This window comes from Chelon labrosus (genome assembly GCF_963514085.1).
Source record: "Chelon labrosus genome assembly, chromosome: 18".
NCBI lineage: Eukaryota > Metazoa > Chordata > Actinopteri > Mugiliformes > Mugilidae > Chelon > Chelon labrosus.
This window is the reverse complement of record NC_140351.1, coordinates 5034409-5061924: the sequence shown is the minus strand read 5'-3', so window position 1 is coordinate 5061924 and position 27516 is coordinate 5034409. Positions and strand designations below refer to the sequence as shown.

Here is a 27516-nt window from a genome sequence, read left to right as displayed (position 1 = left end):
ACATCTCCTATATTGTGATCAGTGTCGAGCGGTGGGCCACGGTTAGAATCGAGACTTCAGGCTGGTGACATCAACAAAGGAAACTGAAGTGGCTGTTTGTTTGCAGGCTACAATTTGTGTTTGCATTTAGTTGGCGAAAATGGGGATTTTGAGGAAATGTCCGCATTGCATGTGTTTTATACTTGTCTTGTTTAGGTTAACAAATCATATAGTGTGAAAAAGGTTGCTCATAGTGGCAAACCCGCAAAGAATTATTTCAAAACTTTCGCGTTTTAATAATTTAACAGCCACAGAGACAGAAGCACATCTCCTGTTGAATGCTAATGTTTACTTCTGCATTAATTTGAGGTAGCCCAGATCCTACGCAGACCCTAACGCCGTAGCCTGACGTAGACCTCCCCAGAATTGCAACTATGCGTCACGGGCGACGCAGACCATCTCCAAGAGCTGTAATTGGTCCACTTGGTAGTGAAGTGTTTCTTTAATGTTGTCCATCTCCGCAATTTTTGAATTGATTGTTTTGGATCAATAAAGACGGAATACCAACAGTTGTATGACTCGTCTTCAGCGAAATTTCGGCGAAAGTTTCATTTGCCAATGTTGAAAGTGAAGCAGGAAGTAAAAAAAAAAATAGCCAGACTGGCAAAAAAGACACAGCGCCAACTAGCGTTTGGGTGGTGTTGTTACAGACTGACTTTTTTAAGCAACTTAAAAAGCTAAAGCGCGGCTTATGCCTCTGCAGGACGTAGACAACGTAACTTACGTACGTAGCCGACGCGGGTGTGAGCCATTTATACATGTGTGCACAAGCATAAATGGCTCACACCGTAAGTTACGTTGTCTACATTTTAGCCGGCGTCGGCTATGTACGTAAGTTACGTTGTCTACATTCTAGCCTGCTCCGGCGTTGGCTACATACGTAAGTTACATTGTCTACGTTCTAGCTCACGCCGGCTACGTATGTAAGTTACGTTGTCTACATCCCACAGAGGCATAAGCCTCTTAAAGCCTCTTAAAGCAACTTAAGTTGCTTTAAGTTGCTTAAAAGAATCACCCAGTGCAACTTTAACAAAAAGAATAACAAGCACAGGCTGCCACTCATTTCATTCAGAGATTTATTCATTGCTTTGACCAAGTAACAACTGTTTTTATAAAAGAATTTATTTTTTTTTTACATGAGATCAACAATACAAGGAAGATATGCATTTGGTCATTGGATTGAAAATCCAGTCTCTATCAAAATAAACAAAACAAACAAAAAAAAAGAAAAAAAATCTCAATTTATATAACTTAACAATAAAAAAAACAACCTATGGTCGCCACTTTCTTTGTTTAGACAAAGTCTGTAATAATAATAATTTATAAGCTTTAATACATACTGCTTCTTTCCATTTGTCAAGCTTGGTTGTGAGAGCAGGGTTTGTGCTGGAGTAAGGCATGTTACAGTACCTTGTACAGGAAACAAAAAAATAAAATAAAAACCCCTTTGTTAGTACTCGTATAGTGTTGGTTGTCGGGGGAGTGGTGGCAGTTTTAGGAACAACAAAGGCAGCTCTGTTGTCTCCGAAGCCTCCGTCCCTCGCCGCGTCTCTTCCGCAGCGAGCGGGTTTACATATCGTGTGAGGTGTGAGGGTTCGCGAGCGGTCCAGAGGTTGAGAGGTGCGATTAGAAACACAAGGAGCGGGCCCGGCACTACCCCGCAGCTACCCTGCCTGGGATCAGGTGTATAAAAAACACATGTGGGAGCCCACAGCCCCCGCTGCATAAGCAAACAGTGCCTGGGGATTGGCTAGTGCGATTCATTTCATTAGACCTCTGTAGGCACACTAACAAGGAATAATACAGGTTTGTCCTTGAAATCTTTTAATTCTATTCACCTTCATGTAAAAAAAAAAAAAAAACACCTCAAATGAAAACCAAGTGCAGCTTCTTCTTTTTTTTTTTGCACATTCAGGACACATAAAAAAGTCAAAAAGTCACTTTGTGCAGCTTCACTCCCCCTAAAAGTCCTTAACTGTGATGAGCACAGTCTGGTTTGTCGAAAAAAATAAAAATAAAATCAAAACATTTTATGAAGGAGTGTACATTTCTGACACGCACATAAACAGTACCTTGAAAATATACATAAAATTATAAAAGAAAGTCGGCACAGAGAGCCGACTTCAGTTTCTCCCATAAGTCCGACTTGATTTCCCCCGTTTGTGAACTTGGCCTCGGCCTCCACAAACGTCTCTAGCATATGCACCACCTTAGCATACTTTCCACTGCATGACAATAGAAGGTCTTGACGCGACACGGCGAGGAGGAGGAGGAGGAGGAGGAGGAGAAACCGAGCGCGGAGGTTTTTCTTCTTTTTTTGATCAAAAACATATACAGACCGACAATAACAAATACTTTGAACACTGACAAAAAGATAATACTGAAGTGTATTTTTGAAGTCAAGAAAGGGGAAGAAAGAAAAAAGAAAAAAGGCGAGGGGGGGAGAGAAAGTCAAACTTTTTAAGCCTGTGTCCTCTGGCTTCTTGTAAACAGCAATTTGAATGTAATGCTAAACAGCTGAGAGGGCTGAGGATCAAACGGCTGGAGGGAGGAGGGGAGCGGGCTGGTGGTGGTGGTGGTGATGATGGTGGTGCCTTTTTTTTTCTGCTGTTGTTCTTACTTCACCCCGGGCTATCTTGTTCTGAGCACAAACCTGAAATACTGTCCACATAAAACACTGATAATGGAAATTAAAAACATCCCTTTTAGGTCATGGCATTCTTCTGCCTCAACCTTTAGCGCAAGCAATTTTCGGATCTACGTACAACCTGTGTCACTCTGCGTGGGCGTCTCCGTTCCGAGTCCAGCTGAGCGCCTGTGCACGTTTCACTGTGCAACTTTTGTTTGAAACAAAACACGCCGATAAGAAAGGAATCCTTCGCTCGTTAACGAAATCCAAGGCCGTGATGTGGACAGGGAGGAGAACGCCGGCTGCTTATCAATCTGCGGCTTATCTACGCATCCAGCAGTTACAGTTGGCGCGCCCGGCAACGAGAGGCCGGCCGAGACAAAGCAGCGTTCGGCGTACAGTCAAAATGAAGACCCCAGCCTAAACAAAGAGCAAACGCCTCCGGAGGATTCACGCCGGGCCACCGTCTGCGTGTGCTATCTGAGTTCAGTTCGAGAGTGCCTCGCACGGTGAGCTCATTCGGTCCTTAAGGCACATGCCGACGTGGGGAGCTTTCATTCACAAAACAAATCTCTTTGTGCTCGCTGACAGATTCCTTCACACAAATCCCGGAGGCACCTCAGTATCTGAACTTTGAATTGACCACGGTCAAGCGAGTCATTCGTCTGAAAAGGCACTTTGGCAAAATACAAAAATGTGTAGCGTTAAAAAAAAAGAAAGAAGAAGAAATAATAAAAAAAACTAAGGTAAAAAAATAAGTTAACATTACAAAAGTGTCTTGTTTTAGGAAATACTGCACACTCGCACATCAGCTCAGTAATGAAAAGGATGCTCAAGGCCTCTGTTGAAGTTTTTTTTTTTGTTTAGACACCAATAACAACCAAAAAGAATTCCTCTTTTTGTTTCCTCGATTCAAACACCAGGGTTTATTTGGGACCCTGACCAGGAATGTTTTGCTGGCTTGCATAGAGGGACAGGACGGGACGGGACGATGGCGCTCGGGCTAATACTTCTGCACCAGCGGCACTTTAACAGTCTTGATTTCCGCTATGTGCGAGGACTTCTGGATGATGCAGCTGGTGGTCCCGGAGGCGCTGTCCTTCCCCTGCGCCAAGTTGGTCAAGGCCATGGCGGCGTTGATCTCCCTCCAGTATGTCTCGTCTTTGCCCTTCACCTTCTCCTTCTGCGCGGCTCCGACGCCACCGCTGCCGCTGATGATCAGCAGAAACATGGAAGAGAGGGAGAAAAAAAAACAAAAACAGGCAGCATTAGAGGTCAGGTTCAGCTTGTAATGCGATGGATTCGATGTGGGCTGCAAGGTAACAGAAAGTCCACTCACTTGTCACATTTACTTGATCCATGCTCTGTGGTTTCTGAAAGCACAAAGAGAGAAAAAAAGGTTAATTTTGCAGAGTTCTCCGAGGTCAATGAGGATTTATAGGAATCTGAACAAGTTCAGAAGTTGCGCATGTGTGGTTTTGTGTGAGGTCTGCAGTCGTACGCCTTGTCCTGCGCAAACATGTGTTGCTCTGTTTTCCCTCTCGTCTCAGATGCTGGACAATAAAGACGTTTCTTTTGTGTTATTTTTTTTTTGTAAGAAGCCGTCAAGGAACAAGGTGACTAATTGGACGGAGTTGAAAGATGTTTCTTATGACTCATAAACTCCATTCCCTAATATTTTGCTCGAGAAAAAAACAAAAAAGTGGGCCCGGGCCAACGTAATTGAGCTGTCTGAGGAAATCAGATTGAAAATGACAAAAGATTTGAGAGGGAATAAAAAAAAAAAAAAGCAGCAAGTGAGTCAGCGCGAGAAAGATGGATGCCTGCTCTCTCTTTCTTCTCCTCGAATGGGAGCAATCTCTGTCTCATATGTGAAACATTAGCACCGAATAGCGAAGCCATTAAACAATGAACCCAAACTTCTCTTCGGGGCAACTACGTGTGTTTACTTCGGCGTGCTGTTTGCGCGGTCGGTGCGTTCGTGTGCATCCAGACCCGTGTTCTGTTTCGGGTCCAAACTCAGGTGAGAGTTGCCCAGCAGTGAATATGACGACAAAAGGCTTGGCATTTTAACGAGGCGTTAAATACGGGCGCAGAGCATCTGGATTTTCTAGCCGTGCGGCCTCCAGACTCTCTCTTTAAGTTAACCAAACACACAGCTAAGGCCTCGTGAGCTTTTAAGAAGTTCAGTCTTGACCAGGTATAGATGACTGGACGGCTTAAGAATGTTCAAAAGAAAGAGGGTAAATTCTCTTTCCATTTAGTGCAAAAGTACCAAAGAGTCGGCCTTACTCGAAAATCCTTCAGGTTCCTCTAATATTGCACCACTAAAACCACATCACACACACACATCTCCCCGTAACGAGGCCGTTCCTTGCGCCGCCATCGCTGCAAAACAACAGTGGACGTGAATGAAAATCTGCACGCTTCATTTTCACTGCAGCTTCATTCCCATGATCGTAAGAAGGGGACTGGAAAAAGGTTGCACGGTGTCCTTGTGCAACCTTTTTCGAGCTCCTCCGGCGACACGCGGATATTTTACCGTTCGGCTCCGTCACCTCTGACCTCGCCAAAATCCCGCCGTGGACATTTCCAAATATCTGGATCTGGCGTTTCGCCGTAATTATTCTCAACGCCTCGCTTTCCAGAACCGTTCCCCTTGAAGCGTGACCCGTGCTGACAGTGCCGCGTTTTTTGGGGGGTTTTTTTGCGAGGCCCCGGGGCTAATGTGGGCCCCGATTATGAAATTTCCTGTAGTTTTCCCGTTTGCTCTGTAATAGGTGTATTCCGCAGAGAGAGAGACAGACTTCGCTCTCCTCAATTTACTTTTGTTGTTGATCATTCTTAGACAGAAGAAGAGGAGGAATGTGTGCGCACGTGTAAAGAGAGTTAGATGAGGACATGATAACCCAGACGAACAAACCGCAGGTTGAGATTTTAGGTTTTACTGCGTCAAAGCGGTCCAACAAAATCCTCACATTCTTGTCTGGCCGCAACTCCCCGCCGTCCTATCTTATCCCCCGTTGCATTTATCTTGCTTTATCAGCGAGTCCCTTTTCCCTTTATTGATACTGCTCAGGTCCCTCGTCCTCTGTCCTCCAACTGTTCACCTCTCGCCGCAAGTGCTTCGCCGTAATCCACCCTGATCCAGGTACTCGAGATCCGACATTCTCGTCTGCAGCGCAGCCAAAATAAATGCTACGATTCCTGGCTGTCCTAATTAAAGGCGACTCTGCGAAAGCCCCCATCCCTTCTCGGGCTCTGACTTTTAATCTTTCCTTTACTTTCCACTCATTCTTCAAACTCAACAGCCTCAATTGTGAATATCAGACAGATACTTGAACGCCGCGAAGGCATCCTCTCTGCATCTACTTTCTTTTGATTGTTGTCAGTGCTTCAAAGCAGATTGGACCTGATTAAAAATATGCACCACTCTCCGTAATCACAGCGCTGCAATTACAGACCAATTACTGTGTTTTCGTGTGCGGTTTATGCCCCCCTCCACCCCCCCCTTTACCCCTTCAAGATATATTAACTCAGTGTTTACTGCTGCACTGCCCGGTGTAAAGATTGACCGGCGGCTTAAGCGTTTCCAGTGTGCGCGAGGCAGCCACTGTCCAGATTCTCTATTTAAAATGTAGAAAAATGTGTTTTCCGACGCAGGGGGAGAAGGTGTGGACGTTGCACTGCTATAACCCCCCCTTTGAGATAAGACACCAGCCCCCAGACCCTTGGGGAACCCCGGACCCGAGAACCTGTAAATGCACCACTGCTTTCAAAAACTCGATTTCCAAAGCCCTTTGCCTAAAACATCTAAAAGTCAGATTTTTTAAAACAAGGGCCGCGCCAAAGACTCAATAAATCACCAATAAATCACAGAGGACCTTTTATTATTTTCTCATTCTTTTCCCCTGTTTTTCCTCGTTCCTCTTTTCTACTTTGCTACCGAACACTCAGTCAACTTTGCTGTTGCCTTTGGGCTTCACTGACAGCGGGGTTTCACGGACCGCCAGAGGGGAAAACTAAGAAGCCTGATGGTTTCTGGCGTCGCGCTGGAAGTCCAAAAATACTAGCGCACTTAACATCACCGCGGGGTGACGGAGGGAGGCAGCAACAAGACAAAAAAGAAAAGAGGAAAAACTAGCTTTAACAAAACGTGGTGAAAACGAGGGGGAAAACAAGCGGGGGGCTGACAAATTAGAGAAGGATCCGACGTTCCACCTGTTAAGATGACTGCGGGGAGCGGTTGACTATCATCATTACCATCTGGGGCTGTTGTTAGCAACACACAACAATAAACAAGCCGTGGGCTGGGCTGAATTAGGCAGACAAATAAACACACACACACACACACAAGCAGGCGTTTTATGACATTTAAAGACTTTAGCTGGTGGTCTAATCCAAAGCGACTTAAAATAAGTGTCAAGTCTTAGTCACCAAGAATTGCATGTTGCCCGAAATAGGTGTCCGGTGGCTTTACGACGCTGTGCAGAAAACAACAGTTGCCGAAAAAACAAAACGGGATTTTAAATGAGTAGTTTGGGTTTTTGTTTTTTTTTGTTTTTTTTGTGGGAAATGCCTTTTCTAGAGTTGAAGAAGACGCCACTCTCATGTCTGCGCATTAAGATATGTAGCTAGAGCTGCGTAGCTTAGCATAAATGCTGGATAAAGAACTAGCTAACAATGCTGCATCCTGTTTCTTTAATCTGTTTTGTTGTTTTACAGATATTTACCTACTAAACATGAAGAAATCGTATGTTAATATATATGATTTTGAGTTTAAAACCTTTTTTGTCTTTATGCTAAGCTAAGCTAAATGTTATAACTTGTCATTTAGTACTTAAGAGTTGTAACTTTTGGCTTTCTTACCAGCTAAACAATTAACCTACTTATTCTATACAGGCCATTTACAATCCATTAATCACGGGGGCTTTTTAGGTTGCCAGGTTGTGAAAGAAAATCTGGGAGACCTGGCAACACAAACCAGGATTGAGTTAAAAAAACTGACCAGTAAATTCTTTATTAGCAATTATAAAGGCATTTACTTTAATGACCCCCCCTTTTTTAAGGGAGGACTTCTTAGAGGGTGGTGTGACACCGGTGCAGAAAGCTAAATGAGTTTACTTTGACTGAGACGAGAAGATTATTGCAGCGCCGGGGAAAGGCCGATGACACACACGGAGACAAATCCAAACTCTGTTGTTGGACGCGAGGAAGTGAGCTCAGCCGATTTCCTGCAAAGCACCAGATGAGAACCAGACAACGTTTCAGGCTCGACAGTCTCCTCGTTGCCGCTGACCCGTGTCGGAGCGGATCATGCTCGGACGCGTCAGCTCAGCCGGCTGAGCTTTTGAGGATGAGTCAGGACAGGTGAGTCATAACACCGCTCTAAAACACTGAACAGAAAGTGTCCCGCTCTTCGAGCTCCCTTCCCCCGGCAACGCTTGAGTCATGAGGCACAGCTGACTGGACGCTAAGTCACATTCATCTTACAGAATGTGCAGACTTGCGGCTGCTTGGATTGGCAAGTGTTTTCGGTTCCAACCAAAGAGGAAATGGCTCGGTGCTTTCTTTGATCTGAGCCACAATCTCGAGCGCGAGGTGCGAGACTTTCGGGGCCTCTGACATCTCCCCTCCCACCCCCCTCCATTTTTATGCACTTCTTTGATGATCTGTGTTTTTATAATGTCAAGAAGAGTCTGTAAATGAAGTTAGGGGTAGCCTTGGCGCTTGCACCGCCTCGCGCTCTGCCAACGCGACTTTTATATCAACCCCTCCACCGCTCTCCCTCGCTCTGTCTCCGCTGGTACAGGAGAAGTCTGAGGAACCAAGCTGTCAATTCCACTCGCCGGTCCAAAGACATCATGCACGGCGTGAATTTAATGCCTTCTCCATTTGCCCTGACAACACTTTCATCACTTAAGAAAATATTGAATAATTAGCTCTTACACTATTAAAAAGAACATCCATGCAGCCGTGACGCGGCCAGATAAACGCCGAGCCCAAAAAATGACTCTCCCATCCGCTGCACTTCTTCTTCTTCTTCTTCTACTTTTCTTTTCTTTTTTGTTCCATGTCTGCCCAGCAGATGACATACTGGTGTGGCTGCGGTCGGGGGCAGATAACCAAGATCCAGCAATGAGGATCGCCTTGTGTCCCTCTTGCTTGATGGAGAAATAATAACAGTGTTTCAGATGTTTAAACGCTGCCAGGTTGTCACTGTGTTTACGAGTGCCAGTAAACACAGTGTAATCAGGGGCCCCCGTAAATCAGCCAAAATGAGAGGAGCGTCTCGACAAAAGAAGTAAATACGTTGTCACGGCGAGCGTGTGTCTTCTCCGTCCGCGTGGGTGGACTGCCACGGTGTCACGGACCAAAAAAATAAAAAATAAAAAAAAAATCCCATCTCGAGCAGGGATCAGGGTTTTTGGCGTGGCAGCGGACGATGATTAGGAAAAGATTGAGGAGGAGACACCGATAGGATCTGAGGATCACGGGGCTCAAGGCTCCAGACGCGACGCTGATGATGAACAGATGAGCTTGTTACCCTGTGCGTCGACACAACAGGTACAAAAGAGACAAAACAAGCCCGGGCTGTCTCTTATCCGTTCCGTCCTGTCCAGGTTTCTCACTTAACGTCTCGGGGATGAGCGGCTGTTGTTTGCGGTGCGTTAAAAAACACATCGGTGGAGGGGTGGGAGGGGGGGAAAAGAAAAGCACGAACCACAAGTAAACATTATTCAGATTTTTAAGTGTTTACATGTGTGCAGAAAAAAATAGCCTCTTTTCGGGAGCTGGAGGCCAAATGATATGTTTACTCTGCACTCACTGCATCATTATGCTGCGATTCTTCACAGCGGTAGCCGGAGTGCCCTCTCACACTCTTCTGTGGGGGATTTCTGTGTGTGTGTGTGCTGCCGTGTCCTCGCCCGGGTCACACCTCCGCTCTCTCATTAAAGCTCGCCCCGCTCTCCTCCATCCCGTGGGAACACAGTGGCAGCCTATTGTTCTGGACTTTTTTTTTTTTTTTTTTTTTTAAATGGAAACAATTTGTGTTTTATACAGAACGGGGCAGAGTGTGGCTCGGTTTCCCTGACTAGGCAGCCAGCTGTGTTCTCTGAATCTGATGACCTGGTTGTGTTTATGTGTGTGTGTGCGTCCATCCCAGAAAGGCTTGGCGTGCCAGCGACTTAAAAACGATCAGGTTGAGAGGGAGCGTTATTCTCTTCCAGCTCCATGTCAGGGAGCTGCCGTGTAAACAGCGTCCGTGCCGACGTTGGCCTGCTAACACTTCCCCCCGCGGGGTGACGACCAGAATGAACGCTGTCTCCGTCTGCCGTCTTCTCTGTTTGCCTCGCGCCCAGCCTCTGTTTAGTGGTCGGAAGCCAACAGCCCATCTTCCACTGACAGAGGTTCACCATCAGTGGGTTTTCTCTTCTGTTTTTTTTTCGTCCTCGCTCCCTGTGTCTTTTTTATCCACCTTTCCATTCGCATGAGACTGCACCGCAGCTTAATGCCAGGATTATACCTCACCTCTTCCAAGTCCTAGTCGTTCCCACAGCAGCATCAGCCCCACCCCAGAGGACACTTCACAGCCTTTTATACGCATCACAGAAGACCTCGCTGCGTACCCCTTATAAGACGCCATAAGGATATACTAAAAATCAAGAATGTGTTGTTTTTTTACCACCCGTCCAGAAGAAATCCTCAGAAATGATTTAATTTAACAAAAAAATGTCGCTCTCAATCGATGAAATCTTAAGAACAAAACAAATTCATCTTTAATCTCCCCTGGCAAATACATAACAAGCTCATTTTTCTCTGGTACATTTTTGTGCATGAAGTTTGGACCAAACAGACTCCACCTGACAAATGCTATTGCTTAACTCTGATTTATCCTGATATTTAGGAAAAAAAACACCAAATACTACCTACTACTATCTTTCCCCACTGTGGGCTAAATAAAGCATTGTCTTGTTTTAGCTTTTCTTACAGTAATATTAAATCCCAGTCATTAACTCGTCTGTGCGTCACTGAAACGTCTTTCTAATAAAACATCCACAAATGTCGTTCTTACTCTGGACGCTTTACAGCACCGGTTCCCAGAGCCTGTGCCGCCTGGGGCGCCTTGAAAGCTGCAGAAAAACTTTGGAAAAACTACATATTTCAAGCTGAAAACTATGCAGCAAACTTCAGATCCCACTTGTCAAGACTCCTGTTAAATATGCAGAGCGGTCTGCACATTTTGATGCATATCAATTTACTTGTAAGTATGCATATATAGCCTGCTTAATAATTGTTCTTGCGCCATATGCATGTGCAAATCTGCACATCCTATTATTCCGGGGCTCCTCTCTACCAGAGGACGTGGCTGGCAGTGATTTCTTTGCAGTTTTTGGACACGGCTCTTGTTCTGGATTTACTCTAATGAGATTTTTCAACCCTCGGCGGAGGACAAATACAATTTCTATCATCTCGACTGCACCGGCAGAACTTTCACAGTGACATATTACGATTATTAACTGTCTGCGTGGTCACACCCTACCTACAGTACAACGATAAAGATATGTTTTGTGATCTGGATGAACTTAATCTTCAACCTTAGTTTGACCGCTCTTATCCTTAAATCTCCGCTCCTAAAACCTTTACAAAGTAAGAGCAAGACGTTCACTTTTCCTAATCTTCCCATCTTTCTGGGGAGAAGAAACTCAAGAACACATGCACGCATTGATTCCTTGCACTAATATCTCCTCTGTCCGTGTCTTTCTTCTCCCGACTGACCACTGCAGGGGAAAGACGGCCCTTGATCTAGATGGAACAAGTGCCTCCCTCCCTGTCTTCCCCTCTTCCCCTCCACATTGACTCCTAAAACCTGAACCCAGTGAGTCTTGGCAAAGGCCGTCGCCTTGGAACAACATCCCCTCAACCCCCCCTCCTCTCTCTCTTTCTCTCTCTCTCTGTCTTCACGTTCTCTTTTCCTATGAAACTGTGGAAAGAGCAAACTGCAGCCAGCCCATCCACATCTCTGGATTCCTGAGACGACACACATCCATCTCCGTCCGGGAGAGGCTCATTGTCATCAAGCTGTCCTGCGCGGAGCATTGTCTGTTGCTCCCATTCCTGCTGTAAATTACCGCAGCGCTCATCAGTTAGCGCGAGAGAGAGAGACATCACAGTCTTAAATCAGACACAACAGCCACCATCCCTCAACAACCCTGCTGTGTAAATCATCACAGTTGGGCTTCTCGCTGGAGAGGAAACAAGAAAGACGTTAACGGTAAAGGAAATCCACTCAAGTAGACCTTGTTAGCCGAAAATATGAAAACAGCCACGATAGAAATCTCTCTCTTTTTTTTTTTTTTATCATCAATGACCATCACATCTCTCTACTTTTCTACTAGACAAGAAATCCAAACACTTTTTTGCTTTTTTTTTTGTTTCCACGTCCACGATTAGCTTTCTTCCATTCACCTGGACGACTCCTTCGGTGCCACTAAACGCTCCAGGATTCAATAACTGTCTGGCACTCGCTCTGACCTCATCTGAGGGGCCCTTAGGCTCTCAGCGGCCGCTGTCAAACACCGCTGTTTTCGTTGAGCGGATTTCTAAGAAGCTACGTGTTAAACAGCACCTGATACGGGGAATAAGTCACTCGGCTGGTTGTAAAATGTCCGCGTCTCCGTGCTGCATAAATCCACGGATTCATATATGGATTGATGGGAAATGCAATAAATAGAACAAGTGGTAGGCAGGAATAAATAATCAGGTGATTTTGGCAGTTTTGGCCACGCCAGATGTTAATGCTCCCCTGTACGATAAATTATAATAACTTTTTTTATGAACAAAATCCATGCAACGTTAAGTAATCAGCTTTCCACCAGTGCTAATTCGCAAATGACATCGTGCTAAATTAATTTCTAGTACTTCTGTGACCAAGTACAGCCTCGCAGAATGGCCAGCGTGGCGGTAGGCTCTTGTTTAATTGTGTTTAACTCAGAAAAACAGAAAGTATGACTTGTAAAACATTTGTTTGGCACAGTTTTAGGGGTCAATCCCCCACTTCGATCCAGTTTTAAATATTTCAACAACTGTTAAATGAATCCCCATGATGAATGACCCCCTGACTCTGCAGCTACATCAAGGGCCACATACAGCCCGATTTGATCTCAAGCAGATCAGACAAGTAAGATAATGGCACATTAACTTGTAAATAACTAAAATTTTCCCCTTTGTTTTAGTGCAAAAAAGTACAAGTACATTAAACAAAACGTTTTATGAACAACTTGAATTCTTTACAAAAAATAAGTGACATTTCTGCACGTTCCCGTCTACTTGTCTACTTCTAGTTGTTGTGTTCTGTCTAAAACAGTGGATAAATTAATAACAGCAAATTAAAATTCACGCCGCGGGCCAGATTGGACCCTCTGCCAGGCCGGTTTTGGCCCCCCCGGTCCGTGTGTTTGACACCCCTGATCTAGCACCGCCGAGACTGATTGCCGTGAAATTTTTGTTTATAAGCTGACCCCTTTGACTTTTCAGCTCCAGATGAAGATTTGTCCAAACAACCATGACTAAATATCTGCAAACCTATTGACCTCCTCTGTGATTTGCAGTAAATCAGCCATGGTTAGTGTGTTAACGCCTCGAAACCGTCCAGAACAGGCACGGCTCCACGATTCCTCTCACCCCAGACTCAAAAAGTCTTTGGGGCGATAAATCTCAAAAATACCAAATATTGCATTTTCTGTTATTATGGTCAGATTAATCACCGCATGCAGAATTATTTTGAGACGTCGGGACAAAAGCCAGAGTCTGAAGGGTCGGACTGATGTGAGCGTATACTACACAGATTAAAAGGGAACATGGAAGATGGGATCACTTCTGGACTCGTATATCGTCTTGTTTGTCAAAATTGAAACGCTGATAAAAATCTGACAGCATGTTCACTGTGATCGTAGCTCTCAGAGCCGACTCAGTCTTAAAGCCGCAATCTTTAATTAAATACGTGCACGTTGGTATCGAGCATTTAAATATCCGATAATTGGAAACTCGCTGCGGGCAACCGATTTGCTTCCAGCTACTGGTGCTTTTCCACATCAGTAGACGACGCGTTGGCAAGCTCTCTAACCGTTCGCCGTGGAGCTACCGTACAGTCTGATGCCGCAGCCGTAAAGGGGAGAGAACCTGACAAAAAAGAAAACTAACTGCTGTCGATCTCGTGTAAAACGTCTGACCGAGATCTCTCCGTCTGAGTCCGCAGAAACGTTGGGAGTTATTTGGCGTATAATGATCTATATGGTATCGGACGGGGCGAAATCTGGTACCGAGCAAGAAGAATAACATTCAGCCAGATTCCTGCCATTTAATATCCCATTAAAGGGTAATTTGGCATGAAACCCCTGGCATGTGCGATGGAATTCTATTGCTCCTTGTGTTCAATGAAATTCCCCACAGGGCTTTGGGCTGCAGTGTGTGCTCATGCGTGTTTGCACTGGACGTGTGCGCGCACGTGCTCGCGTGAGGCCTCATACGAGGACGTGTGTTCGCGCACACACACACATCATCCGAGCGAATGTGTTCGAGCATGTGCGAGCCCTTTCAAGCTGGCAGGAGTTTAGTTTTCCACAGGGGTAAATCTACACTCTCCATCTCCTGCCACGTCTGACTGCCCTCTGTAGTCACAGGGCTGCGGCCACAACAAGCAAGTCGCCCATTAATCGGCCCTTTAGCCAACGGGATGACGGTTGCCAGGCACGCCACTTTTTGCTTTCGACCGATTCGCAATTTGCTTTACAAGCAGGAATCCGGCTGAAGAATGTGCCGAGACACGCCGTTTTGTGTTTTTCGGGCTCTCGCTTTCAAGCTGAAATTCTTGTCCTCCCTCGGCGACCGAAAATGTCAGACATTTTGTCATCGTCAAGAAAGAAAGCGAGGTGGAGTGGAGGGGAGGGGGGGGAGTGTTCGGAGAGCTTAACTTTGATTTATTCTGTCTTTCTTTCGTCTGTGTAACTGATATAAGCGCAGATTTATGTTAAAATCTGCTACTCGGGGAAACATTTTTCTGTTATAAAAACACAATAAAACTATTTCTAAAAGAGGAATGTGTGCGCTACAGAAATATCTGGAATGTGGAGCCCGCAGAGGAAATGATGCAACCCCGAGCTTAAAACGATTTCTCTCTCTCTCTCTCTCTCTCAACTCTTTCATTTGCCCCGTCTGAGCCGGCGAGATCAGACGTGGAATTAAAAATTCATTTTCCCGACTTTCTCTTTTTGTTTTTCGCCTCGCGATCGGGGCCCTCGGATCGGATCGGAGTTTGGGGGTCCCCGGCAGGTGTTCGAATCCCCGTGAGCCGACGGCTGCCGCCTCTGAGAACTTTCCATGTGTGGATTCGAGAGCGTCTCTTGCATGTAACAAAGTCTCCTGTAAGGGTGCCAGAGCCGGAGAAACCCAGGAGGGAGACGTCCCGACGCCAAGAAATTATATTAACCATAGAGATAAAATGGTTACTCTCTATTAAAAACAGCAGGTCGGCCAGGTGAATTAAGCCTTTTTTGGGATTTCTCTTATTAAAATCTGGTAGAGGGGGAGTTATAAGTCTCACTTGGTCTATCCATCTCTTTCTTTCCCCCTCTCCATCTGTGCGTCTCAGCAGGTGCTTCGCTCAGTTCCTTCGTTCAGGTCACAGGGTTTTAAGTTCTTCAATCAGGGGGTTCGAACCCGTCGCAGTCATTGATGCATTTCATACAAACCCCCCCCTCCCTCCACACACACACACACACACACTCCTACACGCTCAGATAATATGAAACACATTTGTCCATAAGAGACACAATAAAAACCCGCTCTCTCTCCTCCACCAACCACCTACACACACATCCAGATCCGGGGCCCCTGCGGGTCCCGTCCATGCTCAACAGAAAGCGAAAACATCGCCGTCGGTTATGAAGTCTGCCCCGAACAAAGGCGCAGTGTTCACAACCGAAGAAGAAGAAGAAGACAGATCTGACCTTGACTGTTCACGGCAAACCTGAACCGTTGGGAAAGAGAGAGAGGAAAAAGAAGAAGCGGCCGCAGGGTTTTGTGATTTAGCCTGACACTAAATTCACAGTTAGGAGGACATCAGCGTCAATCACGTCGCTGTCAAACACTAAAGGGAAGGTTTTCCTGCAGATTTGGGGCGTAAAATGATGAAACTGAGCAACAATTAAAGCACGAGTTACTTTCCGTGTGCTGTCTGACCCTGATTTATACACGTGGAGTCTTTAAAAACGTAACGTTGCACATTGAGGGATGGATCAGTCCGGGGTGCATTAGTTCAGCTCGCTTCAAGTCAGAGGACTGGAAGTCAAAACAACGTGTAAGTAACTGAAAATGGAAACGAGGAAATTTCCAGTCGAATTAGCGAGAAATGAAAACAAAAGTGAATTTACATTAAGGCGGCCGTAAAAGATTCCTGCAGGTTTCACTTTACCCGATTTATTTATGCATTTATAATCTAAGGTGAATCTGGAATCTTTTGCGCAGTGAAAAAAAGAAATTAAAAAACGCTCCTAAATAAAAAAGTCAGTGCGGCGACATTTTTTTAAAAAGGATTATTTCCTTCTGGAGAGCTGCATTCCTCGCCCTCTGGTGCCAAAAACACAGTAACAGTGTGGAACAAATTACAGACAAATTCTAACGGTGCTGGCAGAGAGGGGATAAACCAGGAGCTTTGACTAGACCAAATATAGAGTTCATCTTTCTCTGGAAGGTGTTTTTTTTTTTTTTATATATTCTGGGGAAAATCAACAACGAAATGTCTTTTTCTGAAGAGAGGGGAAACGAGGCCGGTTATCTCCACCCCTTACTGACTGGAAACACATTTATAGCAGCGGCGATACAAAGTAAATGAAATCTGGAGTTTTTGTGCGTGTGAGGTTCTACTTTTAAGATTTAATTTAAAGGATTTAAAGATGGAGAAATCACAGAGGCTAAGAAAACAAATGAATGCCTCTACACGCAGCCTGTTTGTCTTTGCCCCTGCTCCTCTCTCAGCGGGACCTCATGGCCGGATCAAAGGCGTGCCAAACAGTAGTCTGAAAGTGAGCATGCTCCACATGGCCTTGTTGTGTCTGGCCCGTTAAAGCCTGGTCAGAGGAGCTGGCTGGGGTGGGGTGGGGTGGGGTGGGGGGGGGGGGGGGGAATTCCATCTCTGCTTGGCTGCAGTTAGTGTGCATGTTTGGCTGTGGATGCATTAACGTGTGTGTGTGTGTCTTGTTTAACTCCAATCAAACACTTTTATGGCTCGGCTTAATTACGGTTTCATTTCAGTCGAAAGAATCACACTCAGCAAACGCACTGTGTTGATAGTTGAAGAGTTCAGCGGCAGTAGAGGCAGCACACATACAGTGTAGTACAGATAGAGGCAGGACTAGAGGCAGACAGCTGGAAATAATGGACCAGCTGCAGGAATTAAAACAAAATGTGCAGATGGAGGGGACGAAAAAAGAACAAAAGTGAAGGATGTCTCGTGTGTGTGAGTGTGTGTGAGGGAGACTCTTGAAAGGGGAAAGAATGCGAGAAATGTGGCTCCTTACCAGCCCGGTAAACAAAGTTCGCCTCGGCCTCGGAGGAGGACGGCGACAGCAGCTCGTCGTCGTACTCGTTGGAGCTGAAGGAGCCGGAGTGGTTCCTCTTGCGGGCGTCCATGACGGCGTTGGCCACCATGACGTGGCGCAGCGAGTCGTTCAGGTAGCGGTGGAGCAGGCTGCTCTTGTACTTGGGCGGAGACACGTAGTCCTCGGCCAGGGAGGCGGCCTCGGCGGCCGAGCGCAGCCCCGCGCCCATGCCCATGCCCATGCCCATGCCCATGGCCATGCCCATGCCCATGCCCATGCCCATGCTCATGCCCACCATGGAGGAGCCCTCCTTCTTGATGACGCTCTGGTACATGGGCTTGTTGAGCTCCTCGGGGCCGCTCTGTGTCCTCTGAGGGTTGTCCCCATCTGCACCATCAAGACACGAAGAGTTTAAACGGATTGCAGGAACATATTTCACACATACGGACATCTTTTCTTTCCGTATTTTAAAAATCCTACATATATGTATTAATCATTTGCTTCTCCTCATTGACCCCTGCTATGTTTGACATTTCTTTGGTCTCCTTAAAACTCTTTCAAATGTTTAAATCCTCACTCTTTCACACGAAGGCTGCACACCAGTTCCCAAAGACGACGCCTTTACGAGTTTAATATCATACGCCAAAGCGTTTTTAAGACTCCATTGTCTCCCACGCTTTTCATACGGCTATAAATTCACACAAAAACTACCCTGATTAGCGTCAGCATGCATTAAAATCACAGCTTTCTCTCATGCAGATATTGCATTTTTTAATTTTTTTTGTTTTTTTTATTCAACTTCTGTTTGTCTCATCCAATTCTGGTTATTTCTGAGCTGATCTTAAATCCAAATTCCAGGGCAGGGAGATTTCAACCTGGCGCTCATACCCCCCTTTTCTGCTGGCACCGCCTCAAGAGAAGAAAGTCCAGCCGAGACTTAAGACTTAAGCATTACCAAACCGTAACGGATGGTAGTCGATTTCCTCTCCGTCAAAAAAAAAAAAAAAGCACATCGCCCCTCCGCTCCCCGCCCTCGCAGAAATAAATAATTTCCAGGGCGCTCTGCAGCTGACGAGATTGAATTAAAGCGCGGGTCGCTACCTGATGAAAGACGCGGAGGAAAGATAAAACACCGTCCTGTAAAAACCAGATATCCTCTGGCGGGAGGGAAATCAGAGAGAGGTTCGCTCTAGATACTGTCCCTGCCAAGAGTGCAATTTTGTAATTTGGGGCAGGTTGGACATTTGATTCAGCCTGGGCCAAATTAAAATTATAGCTCCCGCATATCAGAAACACATGGAGGTAGCGCACTTTCTCTGCTCCTCCTGCGCCGTCTGAGGCAGGATCCATTCAGCCACAATAAACCTGGCCTCTTACTTTATTAGCATAACGGCGTCCCTGCACATCCGGGTACGCACAGAGTTTTAAATAAAACCCCTTTCCTCTTTTCACACATCCATGACAGGACGTCCACTCACAGAAAAACTACAAAACAAGCTGGACCATTTCAGGACGGTAAGAGGAATGTACGCTGGGTCAGTGGGGTCAGATGTGGCTCCATAAATAGTCTCTGGAACAAAAGCATAGGCTTAAAAACATAATGGAGGGCCTTTTAGCGCATGGGTCAGAAGTGGGAGCAGGCTGCGGACGGCTTCATAACCATAATGTGACAGGGAGAAGAGTCAGGGAGATATACCGAGCCTCCCGTGGTACAGTGGCCTGTGGCAGACACAATGCAAACACCATGCACACATTCCTCCGCGAGCCGCACGCTCGGCCTCTCCTCCTCAAGAATTTAATTAGAGATCACCGACACCACAGTGCTCTTCCTTTCTATTCATTCTCGCCCTGCATGACTATATAAGTTTTGTTTCCTGCCCATGTTTTCTGTGCTGTCAGTGAGTAAAGAGAGGCAGACTCTCCCTTGAGAACCAGCATGTGTTTGCAGTAAATACACGGCTGACAGAGAGCCGCTCATTTCCAATTGCAGGCTGGGAGGCAGAGGTTGGCTCAGCGGGGTGTCTTAATGACAGCGTGTCCCAGGCCGCCGGCCTCTGCGTCTCTCGTCTCGCCATTTATATTCGCCCAGAACATGGTTCTGCTCAGCGTCATACCGTTTTAGGACAAACACACGGAGGGACCTGACCTTTGGTCCTGTTTTTATGCCATTTTAGGGGGCGGGGGGGGCACTAGCTGCATGATGTAAGAACAACAGTGCATAAAGATCACAACATGGAAAGTGACTAATTTATAACAGAGATATCTGTGAAGGGATCATCCATCAAACCGGGCTGAGAAGTTACACAAATGGAAAACCACTTTAGTCAACAGCATACCTCTGTAAAACCCTGTCACTCAGACTAATTAAATTACTGTTATATTTGACGTATAGATTCGAGTAGTTTAAGATTTCATCCAGAGAAAGTTTCAAAAGGAGAGGAAGAGGTCAAACTATATTCCTAAAATAAGCCAGAAGTGCTTTAGAAATCATAAATGTTTTAGTGTTGGTAATTTAAGAAAAGATGGTTCATGTCGTCCTGCATGTGAGTCACGTGAAATCACACAAACTGTGAGGTCCAACAACAATACCATATTTAATAAGATATACACCGATCAGGCGTAACATTATGACCACCTCCCTAATATTGTGCAGGTCTCCCTTGTGGTGACTCATCAGAGAATGGACATGGGCCTTCTTGAGGGGAGGGTCCTCTGTGGATCATCCCACAGATACTTGATCAGTTTGATATCTAGTGAATTTGGAGGCCAGGTCAACACCTTGTGCTGTTCTTCATGTTTTTTTGAGTTGATCCTAAAGTGTTTTTGTGGCTGCATCCTGCTGGGGATGGCTGCTGCCATCAAAGAGTGTCATTGCTATGGGGTGGGGGTGCCTGGTCTGGTCTAGGTGGGTGCTACATGTCTAAGTAACATCCACACCAATGAATGCCAGGTCCAGAAGTTTCCCAGCAGAATATTTAATTGTCACAAGATGGTTTAAATGTTATTTATTTCTCCTGTAAGTGGTTTTAATGTTGTGGCTGATCGGTGTATTACAGCTGGTTGGGTCTTCACTCCTGCTATCATCTCTTTCTTTTAGTTCACAAGTCGTGGTCGTACCGTCTGAGCAGCTGTCGTCACTGCTGACGCTCAGCCTCTCAGCGTTGCCCTGAACGTATTTGTTGTAGAGCTTGATCCTCAGCGCCCAGCTCAGGTCCGGCTGCCTCACCGTGTTCTTCAGTCGCCTCCTGGCATTGGCAAACCAGTTGGATACCTGAGAGAAAGACAGGAAAGGAGTGAAAGACAAACACGTGTTATTGTTTTGACACCAAACCCCTCCGCGTCCCGTCCTCCAGCAGAGCAGAGACCGTCCTCGGTGAAAGCGTCTGCTCTCCGCCTGCCGCCGGTCCCATTCAGAGAAAGACGAGACCGAGGTGAAAAGACAGACGCAGAGTCAGGTTGCAGAGCAGCTCTGTGAAAGTGAGCTTTAAGAAACATCCCAGACGCTCCAGACAGACACCCCAGCGTGCATCCTTTCTGTTTCAGTGCCACGCAGAAACATCCAGCGCCCGACGGCAAGCGAACGCAGCGTTTCATTAACCAGTGTTCAGACAGAGATGTGCGTCCCCTGTGCTTATTCTGGACTCACACAGCCTCCCTCCAATAATACATTTTTTCCAACACTGTCTTCAAGCTGCAATAAAAAAGACACTTGAGCCGCCGCTCTTCCTTTCACTGGGAAGCGAGACCATTAGATGTTATACTAGAATAACTTTTCATGCTCAATAGATTTCAAGCAGCTTATGAAGGGGCTGGGACGGGGGCCTTATGCTAGAGTACTTATTTTTCTGATCCCCTCGTTCGGGATCGCGTTTCTCGTTAAGTAGGACCGTCCCACGTCCCTTTGTCTCGAGCCCAAGCGCCGTGGCACACCAGGGGGAAGGCGGCATCTAGTACATGTGGCTTGGCCCGGAGGGGAGGCGAGGCGAGGGGAGACGAGGCGAGGCGTGGGACGGCTCGCTAATAAGGACCGAGGGAAATATGTCTGTCATTTGGGGTGGTGGCGGGGTGGGGTGGGGGGGGGGGGGATAAAGAAAGGATGGCACGCCTGCTCAGAAGACACCCAGCGAGATTAAACAGGGAGGCCTGGCAGCCAAACCAGCTCCTCCACCCGTGGCCTGTCTGTTCTGCATGTACCGTAGAGGAGACGGCATGCAGGCACGGCGAGGGATCTCAACCAACGGCGATGGAGAGATGGCACCGAAGTATTAGCACAAACTCTGAAGGAATAATTCACAACGTTTACACGGAAAAAAGCTAAAACATGACAGATTTAGATGCCTTTAAACACCTGGTGCCAGGTATGTGTTTCCAGGGGAAAATGCACAGGAAGTGATGTGTTTTCCATACTGGCAGCGACAACGGCGGTTTGTCTGGACGGCACAGTGGAAGAACGAGGTAGCTCAGAGTCTTGATCAATGGAGAGGCGAAGAAAAGAGTGCCATACTGGAATACTATTAACTGTTACCTTCACATCAGATGTTTAGCTGATTCGTTTTTCCACTAAATAATTAACTGTTTAGGATATAAAAATGTCCAAATCCCCAAAATATAAAATTTTTACATCTTTTAAAAAGTTGAAAAGTGGAGAAAAGCATTTTTTTTTGACGATTGAGTCAAAAAACGTAAAAATCCATCAGAAGAAGATTAAAGGAAAATATTAATAAGCGAATAAAACGCCTCGGATCGTCTTCACGCTGGAATATGCAGCAGTAATCCCCCCCTGCCTGTCCTCCCTCACATTCAGCGTCGAGAGACCTGACCTTTGACCCCGCCGCCGGTATTCGGGTGTCAGCTTTAAACGCGTGCGAGGTTTCGCGCGTCCGCGGCACAGCGTCCCGGCGTCCAACACAAAGCATTCCTCTGCGCTCTCTGCTTCTGCCCTCACCAAAACAAACAGCTCCGTCAGGCCCCCCAAAATGAGAACCAGATTAAGCGCCGTGGCCGGCGGCCCGAAGCAGCCGCCGCAGACGCTGCGAGGCCGTATCAGTGACCTTGTCAGCCAGATGATACTGTACATACACAGCTGCACGCGCCAGACGCAAAACACGCTCGTATAGTGAGCGCTGGGTTTTCCTCTCAGTGGTCAGTATTCCTGTCTCTCAAGTCGGGTTGTCTGCTGTACTCTTATGTGCCATCAGCAGAGGGTGCAATACAACTTAAAGCATAAATAATACAATATATGACGCCACTGCAGTGCAGTAGACTCCTCGGTGGCTCTTTTGGGGTTCTCAAGATAAAAATGAGAAGAGAAAAGAAAAGGAAAAAGTACAGAAAATATTTTACTGCCACATAGAAATAATACTTTCTTGGATTTTTCTTATTCTTAGCAAATACAGGATCATTTTAAATGCCTAAATGTATGTCAGTTAAACAAATAACCACTTTTTGACCATATGCAAACAAGTGCACTCTGTTCTCGGTAACAGGTCATAAATAAGAACAGTGAGAAACCACCTGACCTACGCGACCCCAAATATTATTTGAGCTTTTAAGGTTTTTTTTATGTAAATTTTTCACTCCACCGTGAAATAAAAAGAGAAGAAACATAACTGAGAGCTGTAGCATTTGGAAACCGGCGTTTATAACTTCTAACGGCAGAGCTTTGGTTGGAAAGGAGTCTGAAGACAAATATGAAAAGCTGTGAGATGAACAAGAAGAAAATATATTTCTGCCGCGGACAGACCTCTATGATTTATCCAGATGGGGAGGGGATACAGAAAGAAGAGCAAACTTCCAGCTGTATGAAAGTAGAAATAACGATATTCTGCTGTAAAAACATGTCATCTTAATAGTAAATCCAAGTTAGAACCCAGCCTGATTAGAAGTTCAACCACAGACATCAAATATCTCGTTATAAACGAAGCCCTGCCCTCAGTGTCCACACTCACGCCTGCACCAATCCTGACCGGACAGCGGGCTCACCTGGACGAGCGTCATCTGCGAGCCGAGCGCCAGGAGGATCTTCTCCGTCTTGGTGGGGTAGGGGTTGTCTCTGTGCTTGTAGAGCCACTGCTTGAGCGGCCGCGCCATGTCCTGCAGGGCCTGGCGCTTGTGTCGCACTTTGCCTCCGCTGGGACGACCCCTTTTGGAGAAACAAGCGGAACATGAATTCGGCATTTAGATGTAAAGATATAGAACCTGAAGATGATTAAATATAAAGGTGGATTGATTAAAAGAATAAATGCAAAAGCATATAGATAAATAAATATTTAGCATATTTTAACATATATTGTGCAGGATTCAGTCTTCCTCTGCAGGTGCAAGATAGATGAATCCGTTCTGTATTTGTTCATTATGTTAAGATCATTATTTAAAGATAAAATGTTGCTAAGAAGCAGTTTCCCCGTTTGAGAATTGTGACACGGTCTGGTTTTAAAGCCATCAGAGAGGATCGTGTTGCTTATTGAAGTGAATCAAAGAATGTTATGCAGCTGCAAGCTGAGTCCTAAGTGGAGCGGCATGTTGTCTGAATTCGTTAGTCATGACACATAAAGTGAACACTCGATACAGTGTGCAATTTTCTCACCAAAAGCGCTGCAATTAAAGTAAGAGATTTTGGATTAAAGGAGAGAGAGAGAGAGAGAGACAGAGAGGGAGAGAGGGAGAGAGAGAGGGAGAGAGAAAGAATAGCCACTTGCTGTTTACTTTTCATTGCGTGTCCCACAAACCACCAACACGTCGCAACGAAACAAACAAAAACATTTTGCTCGGACGCGCTTTTTCTGCCAGGCTAACTTTTCACACCCAGGAGAAGTGGACCAAGAACAATGTAGCTGGGTCACGGTTACAGCCAGGCCTTCACACAATGGACCGAGAAAAAAAGCTCAAATTATACTTCTGGTTTTCCCTTACAGAAAACAAAACATTACAGCAGGGAATATACTGTACGGTGGGGTTGGGGGGGTGGAGGATCAGACATTTATAAGACCCACTTAAGCAATGCGTCGGTGCAGCTACAGCTCTTATAAAAACACTGCAGTGGTGTTATACGAGATAAAACACCACATAATCGCTCTAAATCCATTATTGAGGCGTCCTGTGAGGCCCCCGGAGGAATATTTCCACGGAGCCGGGCCCGAAGCTGGTTTTCCTGAGCTGCGAAGGAGTCGCTCTCACCTGTGACTCCAGGTTTTATGAACCTGTAGATGTCAGTATGGTGCTGTGCTCCGCGTCTGCCTTTATCTCACCAAAGGAGCTCCACTGACTGCAGATGTAACATATTTTAGTCTAACCTCAAAGTCTGCCTGAGGTTCATGTTCTACAAATATTTTCCTTGTAATCTAGATCGCTATGAACATCCTAAAGGACATTTCACTCCACGTTCTGAACTTTTGGTTCAAACACGCTCTCTCCCTCTCTCTTTTGCACCTCTGTTTAATAATTTAATTCTTCATTTATGCTTCCCCTGAGAGGACACCCTAACAGTCACATGAGTTCACATAATCTTTTAGTATTACTAAAGCTTTCTCCTCACGGGCCCTGCTATCGTTCTAGCCCCTCTCCTAAAACATTCCTAATAAACATGCAGCTATAAACAAATACTATCTTTTGTTTCTTACACCTGCTTCCTGTCCACGAAAAACAAGATAAAATATATATTTTTAAAAAACACACGGAGCCCTTGTGTGATTGACTAGACCACACAGAGAGCTCAAGGGTGAATTTATTTATTAGAAACAGATGGAGACGTCCAAGAGACACGCTACTGAACAGGGCTGACCTACTTATTATAGTTCTAAGATTAGTTGTGAACATCAACACCTGATTGGGAAACGGTGAATAATATTTTTCTGTCACATCACATCTCGTTGAGCTAAAAACAACAGACTAGATAACAATAAAAAACTTGTTTTTGATTTTTTATTTTTGAGTTGCAGAGGATAAGAAGTTTTAGTTTTGGAACTATAAGCTTTGTTGATATTTTAGCCGTGCGTAAATGTCTGATTTCTGTGGATAAATGCGTAATTGCGCACAGCAAGACATTCTACTTTATAAAATTCCAAATTTGGTCATAATTTAATTATAATAACTTTAGCAGCACCGTGCACTTTTATAGATCTAAAATATATTTTTATAGAGTTGTGACCCAAGAACCTGAGCTTGACATTGCGTCTGCTGCTTCAGTTTTGCGCACAAGGTGGAGAGATAATCACAGAGCCCTGATAACAAAACCATCATTGTCGCTCGCTCTCTCGCTCTGCTAACTCGTGCTGAGTGAAATAACCGTGAAATAGAGGTATTCCTCATCAGCAACACCCCCGGGGAGCTTCCCGGACTCCGGCTAATCCGCCTCCACACATGCTGACCAGCAGCGTTAAAACACAACAGAGTGCCTCACATACCCGCTCCGCCTGTGCCTGATCGCCTGGTTGTCTCTGATGGCCTGGTTGCTGGAGAGGAGGTCTGGATGTTGCCCGTCGATGACTTCCAGGTAATTTCTGCTGCTCATTTCCACCTCCTTCGCCTTCTCCTCGAACAGGACCTGGCTGCTCAGTTTGTTAAACACAATGGTGTTCATCTTTGGCCACAAAGTCCACCGAAGTCTCTGATGCGTAAAAAATTCAAATAGGAGAAGAAAAAAAAAAAAGAAAGTCTCCTCCGATTTGTCACAGTGTCCCCGTGTCTCTCCTGTGGAAGAAGTGTGGATATTTCAAAGAAGGAATATTCAAATTTTCATCAAGGATTCGGTCCTGGAGTAAAAAAATGACCTCTGGCCGGTGAAGAGAAAATGTCAGCGTTAACATCCCCGGATAAATATTTTATCCTTGAAACGCACACATCTATCTATCTATCTATCGGTTAAATGATAATTTCCTACATTCACTCTGATTTGCAGAACTGTGCTGTGCGCCACTACGAGCCTGCCCACACGTATAGTACACTACAAACAACAGCCTGCACATCGATATGCGCTACAGCGGACCATGCGTAACGGCGCTGTTGTGATGCGTCATTATCGTGTCACTCTCTCTAAACAATTCCAAAATCACAACAAAGCTTTTCCCTGAACTCATTACGCAGAGTTTGAGTGAGCCAAAAAAGAAAAAGAAAAAAAAAAATTCTAGGAAACAAGCAATGAGAAAAAAAAAAAAAAAAAAAAAAAAAAATCTTAAGAATCCCCGCAGACAGCAGATAAATTAATGTGGGAGAGTAAATGCGATTTTATTTCAACGCGGTAATTCCGAGCTGCAATAAACTCCCGTCCACAAGTGAGCTCGTTTATTCTAGCAGTCAGCCTAAAACCTGACTATTCCACATGACAGGATCCCACTCTATTCTATTTAACGTACTTCAACTTTTTATAAACAGGAGATAACTGAGAATTTACAGAGCAGGCTTTAGTGGTTTTGGAGCGTAAACACTAAATCTGACTTCTCGAAATGTGCTCCAGAGGAATTGTAGTCCAAGCATCTTGAATATTTCTGCCCTGCTTCCTCCTGTGGTCGCATGTGTATGGAGTACTGGCTGGTTTATTTTGACTGGCGCTTTCCTTCTTCTTCTTCTTTTTTTTTGTTTTATAAATGCAAAAACAAACAGCTCTTTAGAAACGTGACATCCTGTTTATCCCCCTTTCAGTTTTAAAGAAGATTTTTCTTTGCGCAAGTTGAAAATGAAATCTGTCACGGTGGGGAAAGGACGCGCCGGGATGTGGTGCCATCACCAGCAACCTGGTGCTAAATATGTACAGGAGCAGGAGCCGGAGCAATGTCCACATGGAATGAATAAAAATAAAGCTTCTGGTAGTTAAACATATTTAAAATAAATGTTTCTGAATTGTATTATGTGTGTGTATTATTATTAGAATAAAGAGTCGTGCAAACTTCATTCAAAGTTGTTCAAACAGTCTGGTTTATCCACCTCCACATCCCTGCTCTAAAACCCTCAGTAACCAGGTTAAAGAATCAAACCTCGAGCCCCATCGGTCCTCTCCTAAAACAACAACCGTCGTGTCTCGGTCAGTTACCTGTCCCGGGTCCCTCCCGCGTCTCTCTGCTGTGTAGAACAATAATCCCGTTTCCAGTCGCCCATTCCCTGCTCACATGTTCCCCTCCTGAGATCCTGAGCTCAAACCACACGGACCGCCGTCTCCTCCTCCGCTTTATCCAGCGGCCTGTGCGGCTCCGCCCGGGACCCTGAATATCTCACCCTGCTCATGTTTCCTCGCACACGGCCCGAGCCTGCGAACAT

At 45.6% G+C, this 27516-nt stretch overlaps 1 protein-coding gene across 1 annotated transcript; it reads right to left on the bottom strand.

Annotated features, from left to right (window-relative positions):
* Nucleotides 1-1097: 1097 nt before the first annotated feature.
* mkxa (mohawk homeobox a) lies at nucleotides 1098-27516 on the bottom strand (the record flags this gene model as incomplete). Its single annotated transcript, XM_084566506.1, is given in 8 exon segments — nucleotides 1098-3879; nucleotides 4008-4041; nucleotides 17248-17655; nucleotides 20386-20539; nucleotides 23251-23410; nucleotides 25671-25956; nucleotides 27293-27449; nucleotides 27451-27516. Coding segments are annotated over 8 exon segments (1473 nt in total). The 3' UTR covers nucleotides 1098-3671.